The sequence below is a fragment of the Lontra canadensis genome, unplaced genomic scaffold (genome assembly GCF_010015895.1).
Source record: "Lontra canadensis isolate GAN:19392208 unplaced genomic scaffold, GSC_riverotter_1.0 scaffold130, whole genome shotgun sequence".
Classification (NCBI taxonomy): domain Eukaryota; kingdom Metazoa; phylum Chordata; class Mammalia; order Carnivora; family Mustelidae; genus Lontra; species Lontra canadensis.
Genome location: NW_022631124.1, coordinates 3,092,484 through 3,111,730, shown reverse-complemented (window position 1 = coordinate 3,111,730; position 19,247 = coordinate 3,092,484). Strand labels below are relative to the sequence as shown.

Sequence of the window (19,247 nt, the reverse complement as noted above, 5' to 3'; positions counted from 1 at the left end):
TAAGGCTCTAAAACCTTCTTTTTCTTCTGGATTAAATTATCATTACAGTGATTACTAATACATAAATGTTCAAAACATAAATATGTCAAAATGTTAAATTTTACTTTCCACTATTTGTTTACTTGAAAAGCCTATCTTAATGAGATGAGCAGGGCTCCTCTTCCCCTCACAATTATTGCATGTATCCAAGGATAAATATGACTTACATTAAGAGTCAGGGTTCAACACTAATTTCTATTTTGGGGGCTGCTTTTACCCTCTTCACATAAGTCACGAGAATTATGTCTCCCTTTGAATCTTTGAGCTCCTTGCAAGTTATATATTAAATGTATTACATACTGTTTGACTATCAAAATCCATTTTTATTTATTTTTAAAGATTTATTTATTTGTCAGGAGTCTGTGGGGATAGCACAAGCAGCAGGAGTGGTAGGCAGAGGGAGAAGCAGGATCTGTAAGGAAGTAGCCTGACTCAGGACGGATCCCAGCACCCTGGGATCATGACCTGGGCCAAAGGCAGACGCTTAGTAACTGAGCCACCCAAGCATCCCTCAACATCCATTTTTTTTTTTAAGATTTTATTTATTTATTTGACAGAGAGAGAGATCACAAGAAGGAAGAGAGAGAGTGGGAAGCAGGCTCCCTGCTGAGCAGAGAGCCTGATGCAGGGCTTGATCCCAGGACCCTGAGACCATGACCTGAGCCGAAGGCAGAGGCTTAACCCACTGAGCCACCCAGGCGCCCCTCAACATCCATTTTTAATTATATATTAGTAGTCAACTCAATTTGCTCAATCGTAGAAATCAGCTGAAGCTTTGCTCAATTTATTGAACACTATTGACTATGCCTTAATTGGCAGACCAGCCAAAGCAGATTTATTTTGTGCCAGAAAAAGGCTTACTTCATTTTGAAATTCAAATGAGTTCTAATATATTTAATGAATTTGTTTTTAAAAGCTGCAAACAGATGATAATACACTGATATGCTACATTAACCCAGTCTTATCATAATGCACTGTACAGCCCCAAGCATTAGTTATTTATGAAGTAGATATGTTTCCTTATTGGATATATATTACATATATATATGAAATCTGATCTTTAGCTTCTAGCAGTAATTAAAAAAGTTAAATATAAAGATTCAGAACCAACTCCATTGATTTAGTTGGACATGATAAATTGTTTACCACCCACCCAAGTCTTAATCAGTGGTGAAAGACCAGGCTCAGAAATGTGTGTGTCAACTGGTCACTAACATTTAAAAGACTGATTAAGGATAACAATGGATCATTAATGAATAGTTGAACACTACATCAAAAACTAATGATGTATATATGCCAGCTAACTGCACATAACAAAAAAATGCATCACAACATCTTCAGAAGGAAAGGATAATGTTTTGTGCATTATTTGTGTGTGTGTGTGTGTGTGTGTGCGTGCACACACATACATGCGTAATAGTTTTATTATAGTTTTTAAAATTAGTACTTTTTAATGGAAACAACTTGACCAAAAAAAAATCTGTCACAGAATTTGGTGATCCATTAAGACAAAGTTTAATTAAAAAAGAAAAACTACCCCTGGGGACAAAAATACATTATATGTTTATAAAAAAATTAAAAAACTAATTAAAAAAAAAGAAAAGAAAAACTAAACTTTTAGTTTGTATTTAATGAAAGAGAAAGATGTATATTGTTTAAAACAAAAACGAAATGAGTCCAGCCGTTAGCATATATACTGTATTTGCTAGCAGAAGGTAGAAAAAATTAGGATTGGTTGTAATTTGAAATTTTTTAAAGATTTATTTACTTACTTAGAGAGAGAGTGCACGCAGGGGAGGGTCAAAGGGAAAGGAAGAGAATTCCAAGCAGACTCCCCACTGAGCATGGAGCCTGAAACGAAAGGGGCTCAAACCCACAACTCTAAGATCATGACCTGAGTGGAAACAAGAGTCGGATGCTTAACCGACCAAGCCATCCAGGCGCCCTTTGAATAAATTTTTTTTTTTAAAGATTTTATTTATTTATTTGACAGAGAGAGATCACAAGTAGGCAGAGAGACAGGCAGAGAGAGAGAGGGGGGGAAGCAGGCTCCCCGCCGAGCAGAGAGCCCGATGTGGGGCTCGATCCCAGGACCCTGAGATCATGACCCGAGCCGAAGGCAGAGGCTTTAACCCACTGAGCCACCCAGGTGCCCCTTAAGATATAATTCAAACAGGGGGCCTGGGTGGCTCAGTGGGTTAAGCCTCTGCCTTTGGCTCAGGTCATGCTCTCGGGGTCCTGGGATCGAGCCCCACATCGGGCTCTCTGCTCGGCGGGGAGCCTGCTTCTCACTCTCTCTCTCTGCCTCTCTGCCTACTTGTGATCTCTCTCTGTCAAATAAATAAATAAAATCTTTAAAAAAAAAGATATACTTCAAATAGGTAGCATAAGAACACTGACTGTGGATCCAAAAGGCCTGAAGTCTAAATTCTGGCTGAACCACCGACTGGCTGTGTGACTTTGGTCAAGCTGTTTAACCTCTCAGTGCCTCATGAGAGTCACAAGCCTCTTCTCTTCTGGCTGTTGTGTTCTGGCTCTTTAACACATACTCACCATGTTCCCAATTTCTTAGCACTGCTCTCTTTGCTTTGCTCTCACAGGACTCTCCCTTTGAAAGGATGAGTCCTGTGGTATAAATACACAGTGGAATACCATTCAGCTATAAAAAAGAAGGAAATCCTGCTATTTGCAACAACACGGAAAGACCTGCAGGGCATTGTGCAAGAGAAATAATTTAGGCAGAGAAAGACAGATACTGTGTGACCTCGTTTATGTGTGGAATCTAAAAACGTTAAACTCACAGAAACAGAGAGTAGTTACTGGGGCCTGGAGGAATGGGGGGAAATGGGGAGATGTTAGTCAAGGGGCACAAACTTCCAGTTATAAAATGAATAAATTCTGGGGATCTAATATATAGTTATAGTTAAAAATACTGTACAGTAGACTTAAGAGTAGATCTTAAATGTTTTCACCACACGCACATTCAAAAGATAATTACATGAGGTGCTGATGTGTTGACTGATCTTACTGTGGTCATCATTTCATAATATACACACGTATTAAATCATCATGTTGTACACCTTAAACTTACACAATGTTGTCTGTTGATCATATTTCAACAAAACTGGAGGAAAAGGATGAGTCCTTTTGAAATCAGGGATGAAAAGGGCAAAGTCTTAAAAGGAAGCTGTCATGATTACATTTCCAAATCTGCCACAAATCTCAATATAGAACATCCAACAGTTCCTACTGTGTGAACCCAAAACTGGTTTAAAATACCATCAGCCTGTAGGAAGTATTAATGCTCCAGACAGTGTTAAAACAGAATGTCTAAGAACCCCGGTTGTTGCTACCTGCAAGGAACAGGGATTGTTCAGTATGAGGGAGGATAAACTCTAACCAAAAATAGCTCTGTTTTGAACTGTTCTAAGTTTGAGTTCCGTGAAGATTCTCTTTGCGTGGGGGTAAGAGGAGGTAGGGAGAAATTCTGCTGCTTTAAAGAGAGCTCAGAATTAGACACTGGGCTGACAGTTTCATTTCAAGGCAAGTGCAAATGTTAACGATCTTCACTTGGTGATTTGTACTGGTTCCTCATAAATTGCTTTGAAGTGAGTGGGTCAGCAGATAAGCACCTCCTCTAATTGGACAGTTTCCTCCCAAACAGACCTCCCTTCTCAGAGTTCAGCCTTCCTGAGTAATCATGATTCTGTATAAAAGGAAATGAGTGAAGAAATCTCTTTGTAAACTCTCTTTCCACTAAATCACTCATCATAAATTGGTCTTTCCTGTTATGCATTCTGTGATAGGGAGAAAAGGACACATTTGGAAATTTCAAACTAAAGAGAAAGAAAGAAACCTGAAGTAATAACAAAGAACCTAGCCCCTAAATGTGTACTATGCCAAACTGCACACCATGTTCATAGCCTTGGTTCAATGTGACTCGTCATGTTTCTGGAATTATAGCTCTCTTTAACTGTTAGTTCTAGTTTACTTTCAAAAGTATCTTCTTAGGGGAATATTAAGATCATCCTTTTACTGAAGATGTTCCAAGATATCACAAACTTAGATTTAGGAACCATTACAGTGGCTATATATAGTCGGTAATGTTCGGGCCTCTGGTTTGAATAGGTATCCCCCCCCAGCCCCAAATGACATTTAAACAGCCTTCTCATGCTGCCAATGACTTGGTCACTTTACAAATATTTCTTCATATGTACTGGAAGATGACTGGAGATCCTAGTAACTCATGAAAACCAGCACTGATGGAAGCAGATTTCCCTTCAAAGCTAACTACAATACCAAATTCAAAGATCACTAATCATATATTCACATATTTATCTAACCTCTCCAAATTTTCCTGATCTGAAAATGAAGAAAAGTACCATGGAAGCCATCTCCAAATTCTACCCAAATCACTGTAAAAACTGTATTCACTCCTAGGACTAGGGCATAGTGTGGCCTACACAGTCTGCCACACATTGCATTTGTAAGCCTTCCATAAATATTTCCTGAATGACTGAGAAAGCAGTGATGGCCATATACAAGAGAGCATTATCTCTCCGAATGATAAAACATCAGTCCTAGGAAACCATTTCAGGTATGGTGAGAGTCAGGGTATCCTTGTGCAGACCAGCAGGTGTGAGATAAAATCCTGATCTGACCGCATCCCCACTAGTTAACTGTGGGCAAGGCCTCTGAGCATCATCATGGCGACATGTAAGTTAGGAATGAAAATACCTAATTCATAGGGCTCATGTGAGAATCAAAGGTATGAAGAACAACAAGAACAATTTGTAAAACACCTAGTGTTTAGTTATTTCGGAAATAAAAATACTAATGTAACTCAAAATTAGGAATTACAGGGCATTTATTCACACATAAAGTACCACATTCCAGGCAAAGTGAAGGACTGTGAAGAAGTAAGACGAACTAGGTGACCTTACCCTCGAGAGACTCACATGAAACCAGAAACAGCACCTCAACGTTTGGTGGTGCCGGTGGTGGAGAGCAACACCACCATGACTGTTTTAATGTGTTCCCTTTTATTAATATGCTGATCACTACCTTCTAAGACAGACAAAATTAAAAGATAAATCATTGTTAGAGTCATTCATACTTAAAAGGTATTTAAAATTAAAATGCAGAAGTAGGGTATCAGTTCTAAGTAGGAAGCAGTTCTAATCACCACACAGATAGGGCATCTTGCCTTTTGCTAAACAAGGATGATACTTTCATTATGAGTGATGACTATCCAAGAATGGTATACTTATATTTCCTTATGCCAATTTAAGCCAGAAAATATAGGCTTTCTTAAGGGTCTTTTTTTTTTTTTTAGGTTTTATTTATGTATTTGACAGAGAGAGAGATCACAAGTAGGTAGAGAGAGGCAGAGAAAGGAAGGGAAGCAGGCTTCCCGCCTAGCAGAGAGCCCAATGTGGGGCTCGATCCCAGGACCCTGGGATCATGACCCGAGCTGAAGGCAGGGGCTTTAACCCACTGAGCCACCCAGGTACCCCCCTTAAGGGTCTTTTTAAAGTTAAATCTGTCTGGAAATACTTTCTAATTAAATTTATCATCTAAGAATTAACTCTAAGTGCAGTCAAATTCTTAGAGACAGAAAAAGGGTTTTGTTTTATGAGGGTATTGCCTACACAACTTGGGGAACATGCCCACTTGGAATGGACTTGCTATTATCATAGTGAAGCTCATGACCTATTCAAAGGGATGCCCTCATTCAGTGTAGTGGTTCTCAATAGAGGGTGATTTACTTTGAAAGATTTTCTTTATTTGTCTGAGAGAGAGAGAGAGAGAGAGCATCGTGCACAAGCAGGGGGAGGAGCAGGCAGAGGGAGAAGCGGGATCCCCACTAAGGAGCCTGATGTGGGACACTATCCCAGGATCCTGGGATCATGACCCGAGCCAAAGGCAGATCCTTAACCTACGGGGTCACCCAGGCGTCCCTCAACCGGGGTGATCTAGCTCCCCAAGTGATATCTGGCAATGCATGGAGATACTTTTGGTTGTCACAACTGGGGATCTAGAGGGCAGAGTGGCAGAAATATTACTGAACAGCCTACGATGCACAGGAGAGCCCCCAAGACAAAGAATTACTGAGTTCAAAATGTCAACAGTGCTGGGGCGCCTGGGTGGCTCAGTGGGTTAAAGCCTCTGCCTTCAGCTCAGGTCATGATCCCAGGGTCCTGGGATCTAGCCCCGCATTCGCATTCGGCTCTCTGCTCAGCAAGGAGCCTGCTTCCACATTTCTCTCTCTCTGTCTGCCTCTATGCATACTTGTGATCTCTGCCTGTCAAATAAATAAATAAATAAATAAATCTTCTTTAAAAAAATGTCAACAGTGCTGAGGATAAGGAACCCTGGTTTAGTGTGTGCAAACATTACTTATCTGAGCAGTATCCACTGGAAAGTGGTACTAGAGAGTGAACTAATTTACTCGGTACTGTACATGCTACCTTGGTTCAAACTGCCTATGAGACATGTGTGATCATCCCTTGTTAGAGAAAACTGAAATTCAAAAATATTAAATAACTCACACCGAAGTCAGAAGAACTGGGATTCAACCCAAGGCTGTCAGACCCTAAAATCTGTGCTGCTGCTGCTTCTGTATCCACCACCTCTCTTTGGCAGACCAATAGAGAATATAACCTAGAATTCTTTAATTATCTTGGGGGTTTCTGTAAGAACTTAAAAATCATGTTTGAAAGATTGCCTGGCTTCTCTGCCAACATACAATCTGAACCTCACTTGAGAACTGGGCATCTGAACACAGATGGAGGTAATTCTACTGAATGTGGAACAATGACATTAAAGCCTTGAACTACTGGGTTCCCTTTTGACCATGTACCAATAAAGTGAATCCACCCTCTGTTTCCACTGCACAAATCTGAGAAAAATACTGAGGTCCTGAAACATCCTAATTATGGGTACAGGTTTCCTAATAAAGAATGAATAAGCAACACTACTGGAAAATCTCATGGAAGTCAGACCAAGCGAGGCTCTTTGGTCACCTCCAATCTGTGACAGTTCCTACCCTGTCTTACATGACCTTGACACCTTTGAAGGGTGCCAGTCAGCTGTTTTGTAGAGTGCTCCTCAATATGGGTTTGTCTCATGATTAGACTGAGGTCATAGATTTGGGGCAAGAATACCACAGAGGTAATAAGGTGCCTATTTCTTGCATCATACTGGGAAGTACATGATCTCAACACAATTTCTTAGCACTCAAGTTAACCTTGATCACTTGGTTAAGATGGTACCTGTCAGGTTTTGCTGCTGCAAAGTTACTACTTTACCCATTTCTATATCCTTGTTAGAAGTGAGTCATTAAGTCCAGCCTACATCAAAGTAGAGAATTGTGCTTTATTTTTTTTTTCCTTTTAACCTATGCTCTTGGAGAGCATAGGTCATTTGAATCATTTAAAGTCATTTGAATCATTTAAACAAACTGGGGGGAGGGGAGCTTTTAACTCAAGAAGTAGTACTCCAAGTACCAGAAGTGATTATATTAAAAACCACCTAGATATAAGTCACCCAAAACCAGAACATTTTGGTAAGGCCAGTATCCCTAAAATCATCTCTTAACTATGACCGTTCCATTGTACCTCCCCTGCGGCGGGTGGAGGGGGGGATTAAAAGTAACTTCATTTAGTGTTATATGTCTGCAAATTACTTCCAAATAATTTGGCAGAAGATGGGTGTGGTGGGCATATGTGTGAGATGCATAAGGGTACATGATATTCATTGTACTATTCTTTCAACTTTTCTATAGGTTTTAAATCAAAAGTAAGTTTATTCAACAATACCACATTGACCTGAACTAACATCTCAAGTCAGCAGTCCACATATGGTACTGAAAATACATCATGGCTCAGGCACTTAGTCAGGGTTCTACCCCAAACTGAAATCTCCTCTGTTTCTACTTAAGAATACATTTCTTGGGGCACCTGGGTGGCTCAGTGGGTTAAAGCCTCTGCCTTTGGCTCAGATCATGATCCCAAGGACCTGGGATCGAGCCCCGTGGGGAGCCTGCTTCCCTTCCTTTCTCTCTGCCTGCCTCTCTGCCTACTTGTGATCTCTGTCAAATAAATAAATAAAATCTTAAAAAAAAAAAAAAAGAATACATTTCTTTCATCCACCACTCTCACAATAAAGCTGGGACAATGTTCGTGAGATGAGCAATAAGTAAATGAGTAAAGCGTACCAAGGTTTTGAAGTATAGCCTAGAAATGTTTACGTTAGAAAATGTTCGCCCTGCTTCCTAGTGGGTATATTAGCATTTTATCTTGCCATCTATACTATCCAAGTACATCATTGTACCTATTAAGCACCTTGTAGTCATCAAATATTGTGTAACAAATGATAGATAGAGATACCAATTAATGAGGAAAGTCCTTACACCAAGGTATTTAAAGTTAGAGGGGAAGAAGATAAGCATATAAATAAACATGTGAAATGCTCTCCATACTAAAGATATAAACAAAGTGCTGTGGTACTAGAGAAGGTAACTGAAATGAGACAGATGGGAGTAGCCTGAAAACATGAGTCACGTGGCCCTGTAATAAAAACACCCTGAGTAAAGCAGTCATTGATGACAGAAGCTATGGAGCCCAAGATTCACGGAGCCCAATCTTTTATTCTTCAGGGGGTGATGTATTACAGTCTAATGGCAAACTGTAAGTTCACTAGCTGAACCACATGATCTGGTAGGACTGAAGTTCACCTTGAGTAAGGAGCCAAAGCAGGTAATAATCCTGGTTGCAGCTAACTCACTTAAGAGGAGCTGCAGATGAGCCAGAAATAGCTGAGCTCAATCAGCTTACCTCCAGACAACATCCTCGTGAGTGGGTAGGAAACAGCAGTGTAATGCTAAATTCGCCTCTGGGGCCAAAGGAAGGAGGAACATCCTGGCCATCTCATCCAAAATATCAGAAGTTCCACAGTAAAAATGAATCCCATTTGCAAGGGGAAGTGAGTGCAGAGAACCCACCTATAAGTCTTCAGAACTAATTCTATGGAGAAAAGAGTAGAGGCTGTGCAAATAAGGGAAGAATGATGTTTTAATCATAAGACAAAAGCAGTATCAAAGCTGTAGAGTGCAAAGGACACAGTTGCTATTATTTTTTTTTTTAAAGATTTTATTTATTTGAGAGAGTTAGTGAGTGTGGGGAGGAGCAAAGGGAGGGACAAGCAGACTCCATGCTGGGTGTGGAGCTGGACACGAGCCTGATCTCATGATGCTGAGATCATGACCTAGGCCGAAATCAAGAGTCAGTCATTTAACCAACTGAGCCACCCAGGCGCCCCACATCTGCTATTACTACATAGCAAGACAGAAGTACATACATTGTGTCTCAATGGAAAGCAAGCCAAGGCAAATTTTTGGGCTTCCTTTTCAATAACTGAGAATACAGATTATTTCTTGGAAGCCTTGGACAGCTTTTTCTCTAATATCATTCAACCAAAAGGAAAAGCCAGATTTTCCACATCAGGTTTACAAATCCCTGGCCTTGAGAAAGGGGTTTTAATTGTCAGTGTAGCTAAAACAGCAGTCTTCCTCAGGACCCAACAGACCTTAAGCTGGGCAACAGCCCATTAATAGACCAGTTCTGGGTATTTGTAACATTCTGGAATAATATCAGACAGACCCAGGGAGCGTATTTATAGTCCAGAAGTAAAAGGGAGTGTGAGGTGGGCAGGGGGACAAGTGTGAGTCATGCCTTATTCTGTCCTACTGGAAGCTCTCACAGAGCCTTCCCTCTGACTAAGCACAAGTGGCCTGGCAGCTGACAGTTACAGATGCAGAACCAGCCCCTCAGGAGGTGACTGTGCTTGACAACATAATTAATTCCGAAGTGCCAGGCACACAGACCATATAATATGGAACTAATGTTTGGAAAAACTGACCCTGCCTTTCTCTTTTGGGTCCTTCTCTTGCTCCTTTGGACCCTCTCTTAAGGATTCTGCCGTAACTACCCATTTCAATAAAAATGTCTTAGATTTGAAAAGAATATGCAAGGGAAAGAATAACATATTGGGCATTAGGAGACCAAATGAGGTTCTAATCCCATTCATGTCACAGATCTGCTGTGTTATAGGGACATTTCAATCTCTTTGGGCCAGGAGGCAGGAAAAAGGCAGGGGTAAGATTGGGATGACAGAGTCTGAAGGCTCATGTTTCCTCAGGAGGCAGACTCCTGACTCTTAAATGACCTCCTTTCTTGCCACAGTCCTGGAATGCCTCCACTGTGCTGACCTGAGAACCTGAATGTCTCATCCAGATCACGGAAGCAGGTCCTCATCCTTTTACTCCAATTGAGCCCCCATTTTGCCCCCGCTCCCTTTCTCTCCTTGCTGCCCAGACCCCTAGCGATTTCCTTTTCTTCTTCAGGAATCTAGCTGCCACCCTCCTCATTACCACTGGCAGCTTCTCCCACAGCCTCCGGGAGGATCTGTTACCAGGATGCCAAGCAGCACAGCTCCTACTCCACCCTCAATTCCCTCCTACTAGGACTCTCCTATCGCTTGCTAGTCCTAGCCCAAAGCCATTACCACTGACAGAAAAAGAGATTCCCACTGCCCAGGGAAAGAGTTAGGAAGAAATAAAAGAAAAGAGAACAAGAGTTCCTGTACCAATTGCTAGGCTTTTTACTGTGAGGAATGTGGTTTCTAGGATATAGCAGGAGCTCAAAAACGTGTTCTGGTGAATAAAACAGTGATCCCTAATCAAACCTCTTAAAAGCTGTTCCCAGAGTTACATTACTATATACAGGGCAGCTCTGTATGTCATGTGCATATGATGGACTAAATAGCTTTTCTGCAGGCTGGCCTGGAAACCTCCCCTCACAGGAGGCATTGTTTCTATGGGAAACTGCAATCTGAGTGGCAAACAATTGACTTACTAATTACCATTAGAAACTACCTTCCTTCCTTTTAAAATGGCTTTTAAAACAGGGAAATTAAAAAATGTGGTAGGCAAAAAGAAATCAAAGAGCACCCATCTCTGGCTATAACAATTCTATGTGCATACATTATCATAGAGAGACACACGTCTGAGTAACACACATATAGATATGTAAGGAGTAAGTTGGTAAAAGTACACGATATAATTGGACACACACACACATCCCACTCTTACCTTCATTAACAGCATGGGTTCAGCCTCCACGGACTAGTCCCAAAAGCATACATATTCTGTGAGAAGGGGGTTTCAGTGATCATAAGAAATACAAAGGATATGTAGACACCACAGGGTAACACAAAAGAATCAAGAACAAGAATTTGGGGGACACCTGGCTGGCTCAGTTGGTGGAACATGTGACTCTTGATTTTGAGGCTGTGAGTCTGAGCCCTATATTAGATATGGAGATTACTTAACAAAAATAAAATAAATTAAAAAAAAAAGAGCAAGAATTTGAAAAAGAAGATACACAGAAGAGCTTAATATGGACAGGATATCCCTCCAAAGCATCTGAACAAGATCCTCCTCAGGCAATAAATACATGGAAGTTCCCACTCACTGCATGAAAGTTCAGTAACAGATGCCCTGCTCTAGAGAGGGCATTTCATGGTGCTCTGAGTCAGGGAAAGAGAGAGAGGCAGGAATCAGTGAGGCATGTGTAGGGGGCAAGCAACTGGGGACCTGAGTGGAAAAGCCAGAAAGCCTGTGGCTAACATTTATGAAAGGGCTCTGTCTGCTGAGCTGAAGTGCACAAGTCTGATAGGTCAAGTCACAAGGTACCAAGGGTTCTGAAACAGGAAGGTGAGATGAACAATACAAGTGGCAAGGTGGGGTGTTGGGGACGGTGTCTGACAGGGCATTCTGCACAGAAGTCATCACTGACCTGACGGGTACCAAATACCAGGCATGTCAATATAATCTTCATACTGAAATTCAAAACAAAGAAGGATGCCTCAAAACGGCATCCCTGTGCTTCTGTCCCGGCTGACTCACCTCATAGAAGAGTCCCTCCGGGAACTGCTGGAAGCACTGAGCACACACGAAGCACTGCTCGTGGTACAGCTCCCCGTTACTGTTCACGATCTTCTCGGCAGGTGCAAACCCCCCCTTGCAGCGCTCACAGGTGGCGTTGGCCAGGGCATTGGCCATGTTGCTGTAACACACAAAGGACAGGAAGTCTTTAAGTCTTATACTCTCAAGTCCTTAGACTTGAGACCAAATGACACGAAGAACTGAGAAGAAAGTTCTATCTGATCACAAAATCATACTGTAGCCCTAAAGCTCAATTTCTTGTGTCTTAAGAACTCAAACTGCTCCCATCTCTTTGCCCTTCCATCTAGGTGCTGAAAGGGCCTCCTGCTTGGAATTTGTTTTTCTTTAACATTTCTGACATTCCTCTTGCTAAATATAAGTGAGTGCCTACTACCTGTGAGGAACTAGGGATAGAGACAGAAGTCAAGAGCTGCCTTCAATCTTCAAGGAGATTGAGGTTACAGCTTATAAGTAGCCTAATTAAAGTACCCACAGGTCACCATCTCAAAGCCAATTTCTCTTCCTTCTGAGAACAGAATCTAACCTGCATGTTAACTGAACACCATGTCCTGACACAGGTTATCCCTTTGGTGAGATCCTGCTGAAAGCAACTGCTGCAAGCAGCTCTTAAAACCACCAGACGCCTTACTTAGTCTTATAATCTCACTGGTAAGAACAAGTATTGAGCACTAACATTATAAGCTGTATCTTAGTCACAGGGCTGTACATTGTGAAAATCATTTTATAGACATGACACAGGGAGGTTTAGGGAATTGGAGTAATCAGCCCAATGTCACAAAGCTCAGTAGTTAAAGGAAGACATGGGACCAGAATCCAGAGTCTCTGTTCATAAAATCAAAACCAGATTATAGTATCCATTTCAGACACCTGAGAAGATGCGATAAGGACACCATCACACTTTGCACACTGGGCAGTCAAATGACCCCGATGAGCCCAATGACCTGGTCTCTTCCTTGCAGTCATTCCACTATTATCTTGAAACATACAGGAGACACTCAATAAATGGACCGATACCCTAACTAACCGCTGTGTAGTTTGGAAGAAGAAAAGCATATACTCAGATAATTATTTAGCTCTAACAAGCCCTGGTTTCACATAAAGAACTGCTTTGTTCTAAAAGGCCTTGAAGCGGGGAAGGTCCTCTACCCATAGCAGTCATTGGCCAAGCTGTCCTTCACAAATTGGCAAGTTTATTTTCAGACGCCCACTGAGAGCACAAGCTCTACCTGTGTGTCTAGTTGCCTGGTGCGGCCTGTAACCATCCAGATACTGAGTCAATTCACCTCCTAAAGTTACTGCCAATATTCTCTAGAATCAACTACTCTGTGAGGTAGGTGAGGAGTCTTCATTTTACGGCCAGATTAACTGCCTTGTCCCCAGCCAGTTTCTAAGTTTTCCTGTTTCCTTAGCAGAAGGGCTCACACATACCTTGTCTCAACTCCATCCCGCCCCAATGGAAGATAATTTTGCCTTCTTGCCCTAAATGTTTCAAAGAACAGCATTTCTATTTTGTAGCCTTACCATAACTAACCTCATGTAGACATACCACGTTCATACCACATACCAATCATAACTCTACTTAACAGGCTTAAATACGGAATTAAAACATCACAAAAAAGGGGGTGGTAGGAAGAGAAGCAGCCTCATTGCTTGGCAAGACTGGCCTAAGTCTCATTAAATTTTTTACTGTCATTTCAAAATTACTGTGGGTTATGGAGAAAAATGCATCACATTCCCTTCTTCATTTGGGTTTGCCATAAGCCAAATGAACTGTAGCAGTTTTAGCAAAGCTCTTGGAAAGATTTGGAAAGGTCTTTCTCCTGACCAAAATCCACAGGTGTCTCTAGATGAAGTATAGTAAACCTGCCCCAGTAATTCCTAATATTGTTTTGAAGATAAAATAAGTATATAACTTTGGAAGCCAGAAGATGCTACTCAAATGTAAAGCATTATTATTAATTTTGAACCCTCTCAAAAAAGATTCAGCAGATACTTATAATTTTAACAGAACTCCCAAAGAACAGGAAGAGAAGAATATTCTGGAATGTCTTGATCCATTATCTAGATCAGTGGGTTCTCAAAGTACAAGGGCCACCGTAACTCTTTTAGGGGTTCAGAAGGTCCTTCCTTTTCCAACTACATCTTTGTAGAGGCATATTTTCATTATACACATTATCTAAAGCAACATATTACACTAGGATAAATGCAGAAGCGGAAATGAGAAACTGTCTTATTTAGACAGACATTAATGAGATTTGCAAAAATGTAATTCAATGCCACTTTTCCCACCAAGCTTTTGTCATTTTGGAAATAGTTATTTTTCATAAAAAGTCATTAATATTAATACTTATTAACATGTAATGAGTTCATTGTTATTTTAAATTAATAAACATTTAATTTTGCTCTGGGTTTTTGTTTTCTAAGACAGTGTAAATACTGATAATCAAAAGCTCTTTGGGGACCTCAATAATTTTTAAGAGTGTAAAGTGGTCCTAAAATCAGAGCATTTATCACCTGTTTCCTACCCATTATACTAAACACTGGTTATATTCAAATCTAAATACTCAGTTAGAAAATAGGTAGACACATTATAAAAACAAACATGTAGTTTCCCACACATAGGAAAAATAAACCAGCTTTAGAAATAATGTATTATGTATTTTTGAAGAAGTACTCCTTTTAATGACAAGCAGGATAAGAAAAGAAATTACATTAGGGAAAACTTTCAGGAAAGAGCCCCTAATAATCTCACCAACCTACTGAGCTGTTTACATTTCCTTTTCCTCTCTTGTCTTTGACCCTCTGGCACTGTGAATTTTTTCAATGGACTATTTTTTAGAGTAGGTTCAGGTTCACAGTGAAACAGAGGAAGGCGCAGAGTTCCCCTTCACCCCTACATGCCAGTCTCTACCATCATCCTCCATCAGAGAGGTACTTGGTTACAACTGATGAACCTACTGTGACCTGTGTTTTTTTTTTTTTCAGTTGTTTTTTATATTTAACACTACCTATGATAGAAATTACATTTTAAAAGTCATAAATGATAGTTATAACTGTCATCCAGCTAGTTAAAATTAGTTGGCTAATTTTTCAAAAAAGGATTTTTGCTAAGAAGTGGTGTTGATGACAAAGCATACATATGTTGGGAAATATATATGTAAAAGCCTTTAGTACAGCATCTTCACATTTGGCCAGTTATAACTGATTTACCTGATCCTCTTCCACAAATCAACTGCACACAGAAAACTTGGTATCACTGAGCTTTTTGTTTTTCAAGTGCTTCATTGGTCAAAGTCTGTGAAACAAACTTTTTGGCATGAAATGAAAACATGTGTAAATCCAAAAAGCATCTTGAGAGTCCATAAAGCACTCTGGTTACAATATAATTTTAATTACCCAATTACACATAAACAGAACTTTTTATAAGTTGTGAAAACAAATGACATCTGTTATAATACCACACAGAGTGGATTAATGGAAATAGAGAATCAGGTCAGTTATATTCTCCTTAACTCTTAATTGACAAACTGAGTTCTAGAAAACACTCCCCAAAGCAGTGACACAGTCTTTGCAGAAGCAAGCTTCCCAGTAGACTGTCTGCAATAATTCCAAGCTTTTAACTTTGCAGGAGGTTAACAATCTTACATGAGTTGGTCTAAATACTACTCTGCACTACTTTTTTTAGTTGTTTGCTAAAACCCATTTAATAACATGAATTAGACATTTTAGAGTTAGTGGCATATATATGTATATATAAATATATGTATATTTGCTAGTTACACAGCATTCTTATTTCTTATTTATTCATTTAGTCCCCTCAAGACAGTATTAAGGAACCCAGTCAGCCTATGTCAAACTGCTGACTGTTAAACTTAACAGAAATGTTTATCAACAGTTTGTAATTCAGTTTTTACTGCTCCCTCAACCGACCCCTCATCTGTGGGAAGTTTTAGAGCATACAACTTTTCTATTATAAATCCTCACAGCAGAAACTCTAAACCTCCCTTTTGGACTACATAATGAAAATGTGCTATTATCAGGAACTTACTGAACACAAAGACATTACTACTATTACTTTAAAGGTAGCATTTTTTCTTTCACTTCTGCATTTCATCTGGTATATTCCTGCCTGCTGGAATATGCCCCCCCAACCCAATCACCCTGGAATGCCCCTCCTGAAAGTTGAGAAAATAAAACCATCAATGGGCAATGAACTCAAAGCCCAAGAAGCCTATATCTGGAAAACAGGAGCGCCTCTTCCAGAAGAGGAGACACTTACAATTTCGCATAAAAGTCACAAAACTCCTTGTAGACCTTTACGTCACTGTGCCTGCGCTGCAGTTTGGACACAGCCCTCTCGTCTTCATTGCCATTAGCCTGGTGGACACTGTTAAGGGCTGCCTGGGGGATTTCTTCATTTTCTGGGATAACATGGGGGCGCGCCCTGCCCGGGAACGCCATCCGCGGGTGCTTGATAGCTCTGAGCCCAGGGCAGAGAGTAGCAGGACAGGGGACGGAGAAACAATATCCAGGCCTCCCCCACTTCCCTGCCAGGGTCACTCCCACTATTCCCACACACGTCAGCCCTGCGTTTGCCAGGGTCGCTCCTGGCCCTTCATGTTAAGAGCTCTAGCAGCAAAGCAGTCACTTGGTGTGCCAGTCCTGATTTATGGAGGCATTTCTGGGAGCTCTAGAAACACTCCCCAAAGCAGTGACACAGTCTTTGCAGAAACAACCTTCCCAGTAGACTGTAAACACTGCCACAGGAATAGAGGTTTGCTTGGCAGGGTCCAAGAGAAACAAACATCCACATGCCCTGGGGAATCTGTCACCAAGCGTCATCCACACGAGCACTGTGCTTCTTGTAAAGCTCCCCCAGATATTCTGTTTCTAACAAGCTCCCTGCTGAGGCCAATGCAGCTGGCACACTCTGAGGGATATCCTAATGCCCAGGGCATGCTTGCCAGCTATGCCCATAGCTGCCTTCCCCCAAGGGCCTGGGAGTCCCTGAGACCTGGAGCTACTTTTGACTTTTATTGATCCTAGCAGTTGGCACATAGTAAGAGTTGGATGATGTGTTCAGTGAATGGATACAAGAGGAAATAGGAAAGAGTTGGAGTCTAGTTAGAAACCCCCAGCTAATGGTGGCCTTTATTATGGCTAAGGATGCCACTGGCATTCCTGCTGTGGTCAGTCCACACTGTTGTCATCTTGTAGCCGTGTCACAGATGAGGAGGGTGATGATGATGAAGGCCACAGGCAATACAGGGGTTGAGAACCTTTCTCCAAAAACAAGTCAGAGAGATATAAGGTGTAGCACAGGGAACACAGGCAATGGTATTATAATAGCATGGCATGGTGACAAATGGTAGCCATGTTTGTAGTGAGCATATAGCATAGATCATAGAGTTGTCAAATCACTACGTTGTGTACCCGAAACTAATGTAACAGTGTCAACTACACTTTAATAATTAAAAAAAAAAAAATACACACACACACACACACGAAACAAACCCAAAACACTTAAAAAGCAAACACTGTAGAACTTCGTGGATAAAATACAGGAGAGTAGGTTGAAGATTGATTCATTTTAAAGAGAGCAAGTGAGAGATTGGGCATGGATGTGCACATGGGGGTAGGGGCTGAGGGGCAATCCACAGATTGCAACCTGTAATCGTTTTTGATCTATGGAATTGTAATTTAGAGAATGTTACTGCTATGGACTGAATGTCTATGTCCCTCCAAAATTCCCATGTCTGAAAGCCTAATCCCAAATGTGATGGTATTAGGAGGTGGGACTTTTGGGAAGTAATTAAGGTTGGATTAGATCATGAGAGTGGGATTATAATTCCCTCATTATGGGATTAACATCCTTATAAGAGGAAGACACACAGATCATTCTGTCAATCAGTCATGTGAAGATATAGCCAAAGGGAGCTGTCTGCAAGCCAAAATGTGGATCCTTACCAGACACTGGATCTGCTGTACCTTGATCTTGAACTGCCTAGCCTCCAGAGCCTTTAGAAATAATTATTTGTTTAAGCCATAGAGTCTATGGTATTTGTGTCATAGCAGTCCAAACTGACTAAGCCAGCTACATGGAATCTTATAGCATGTGATCTTTTTAAATTTTATTTTTTATTTATTGGACAGAGAGTGAGTGAGCCAGAGAGCACAAGCAGAGGGAATGGCAGAGGGAAAGGGCCAAGCTTGCTCTGCACTGAGCAGGGAGCTTGATGCGGGGCTTGATCATAGGCCCCTGGGATCATGACCTGAGCTGAAGGCAGACACTTATCCATCCGAGCCACCCAGGCACCCCATATGTGATCTTCTAAAGGCTGACTTTTTGTATTCAGCATAATGCCCTCGAAATCCATCCAAATTGTTAATATATATCAACAGTGTATTCCTTTTTTATTGCTGAGTAATATTCCATGGTATGGACATACCATGGTTTGTTTGACCCTTTACCCAATGAAGGTCATTTAAGTAGTTTCTAGTTTGGGGCCCTTGTGAATAAAGCTGTGTATCAGTTCCTATGTAAATGTAAGTTTTCATATCTCTGGGATAAATGTCCAAGAGTGAAATTTCTGAGTTATATGATAAATATATGTGTAGTTTATTTAAGAAACTGCCAAACGATTTTCTTAGAGTGGTTATAGCGTTTTACATTGCCACCAGCAATGTATGATAGTTTCTTCACATCTTCACCAGCATTTGGTGCTACCATTATATTTAATTTTAGCTGTTCCAATAGGTGTGTAGTCACATCTTTTGTATATGTAAATACATATTGTATGTATATGTATTAAGTTTATGTTTATTAAGTTTATGTATATGCAGATAAGTACAAAAAATACATTAGAAACTTCAGTCTACCATATAACTGTATTGACTAGAAGAGAAAAGGTAATACATGTATTTGGGAAAGAATTCAAACACTATAGAGAGATATAAAATGAGAAATAAAGTCTCTTAATAATTTATCCGCACCTTCAACTAAGTCATTTCCACGGTATCCTTCTGCTAGATCAGATTAGTGCTGGAAATTTAGTAAAAATTCTCTTTTCTCTTCAAATTACGCTATTTAAAAAAAATGCTGTGTTAAGGTGAAGCAGGGAGGAGACCTTCCATTTTTTCTGGTTTCCTCTACTTCCAGTTGGGACTATTTTAATGTGTG

At 40.6% G+C, this 19,247-nt stretch overlaps 1 protein-coding gene across 6 annotated transcripts in view; it reads right to left on the bottom strand.

Annotated features, from left to right (window-relative positions):
• The window catches only part of LIMS1 (LIM zinc finger domain containing 1), a 142,778-nt gene that overhangs the window by 12,996 nt on the left and 110,535 nt on the right, over nt 1-19,247 (bottom strand). For 4 of the 6 annotated variants that reach the window (XM_032842442.1, XM_032842444.1, XM_032842443.1 and 1 more), the window contains one exon: nt 12,008-12,167. In XM_032842442.1, the coding sequence (XP_032698333.1) occupies nt 12,008-12,167 (160 nt within the window). Of the gene's footprint in view, nt 1-12,007; nt 12,168-16,346; nt 16,575-19,247 lie in introns of those variants that run through there. The other 2 variants (XM_032842445.1, XM_032842440.1) reach the window with 2 other exon arrangements.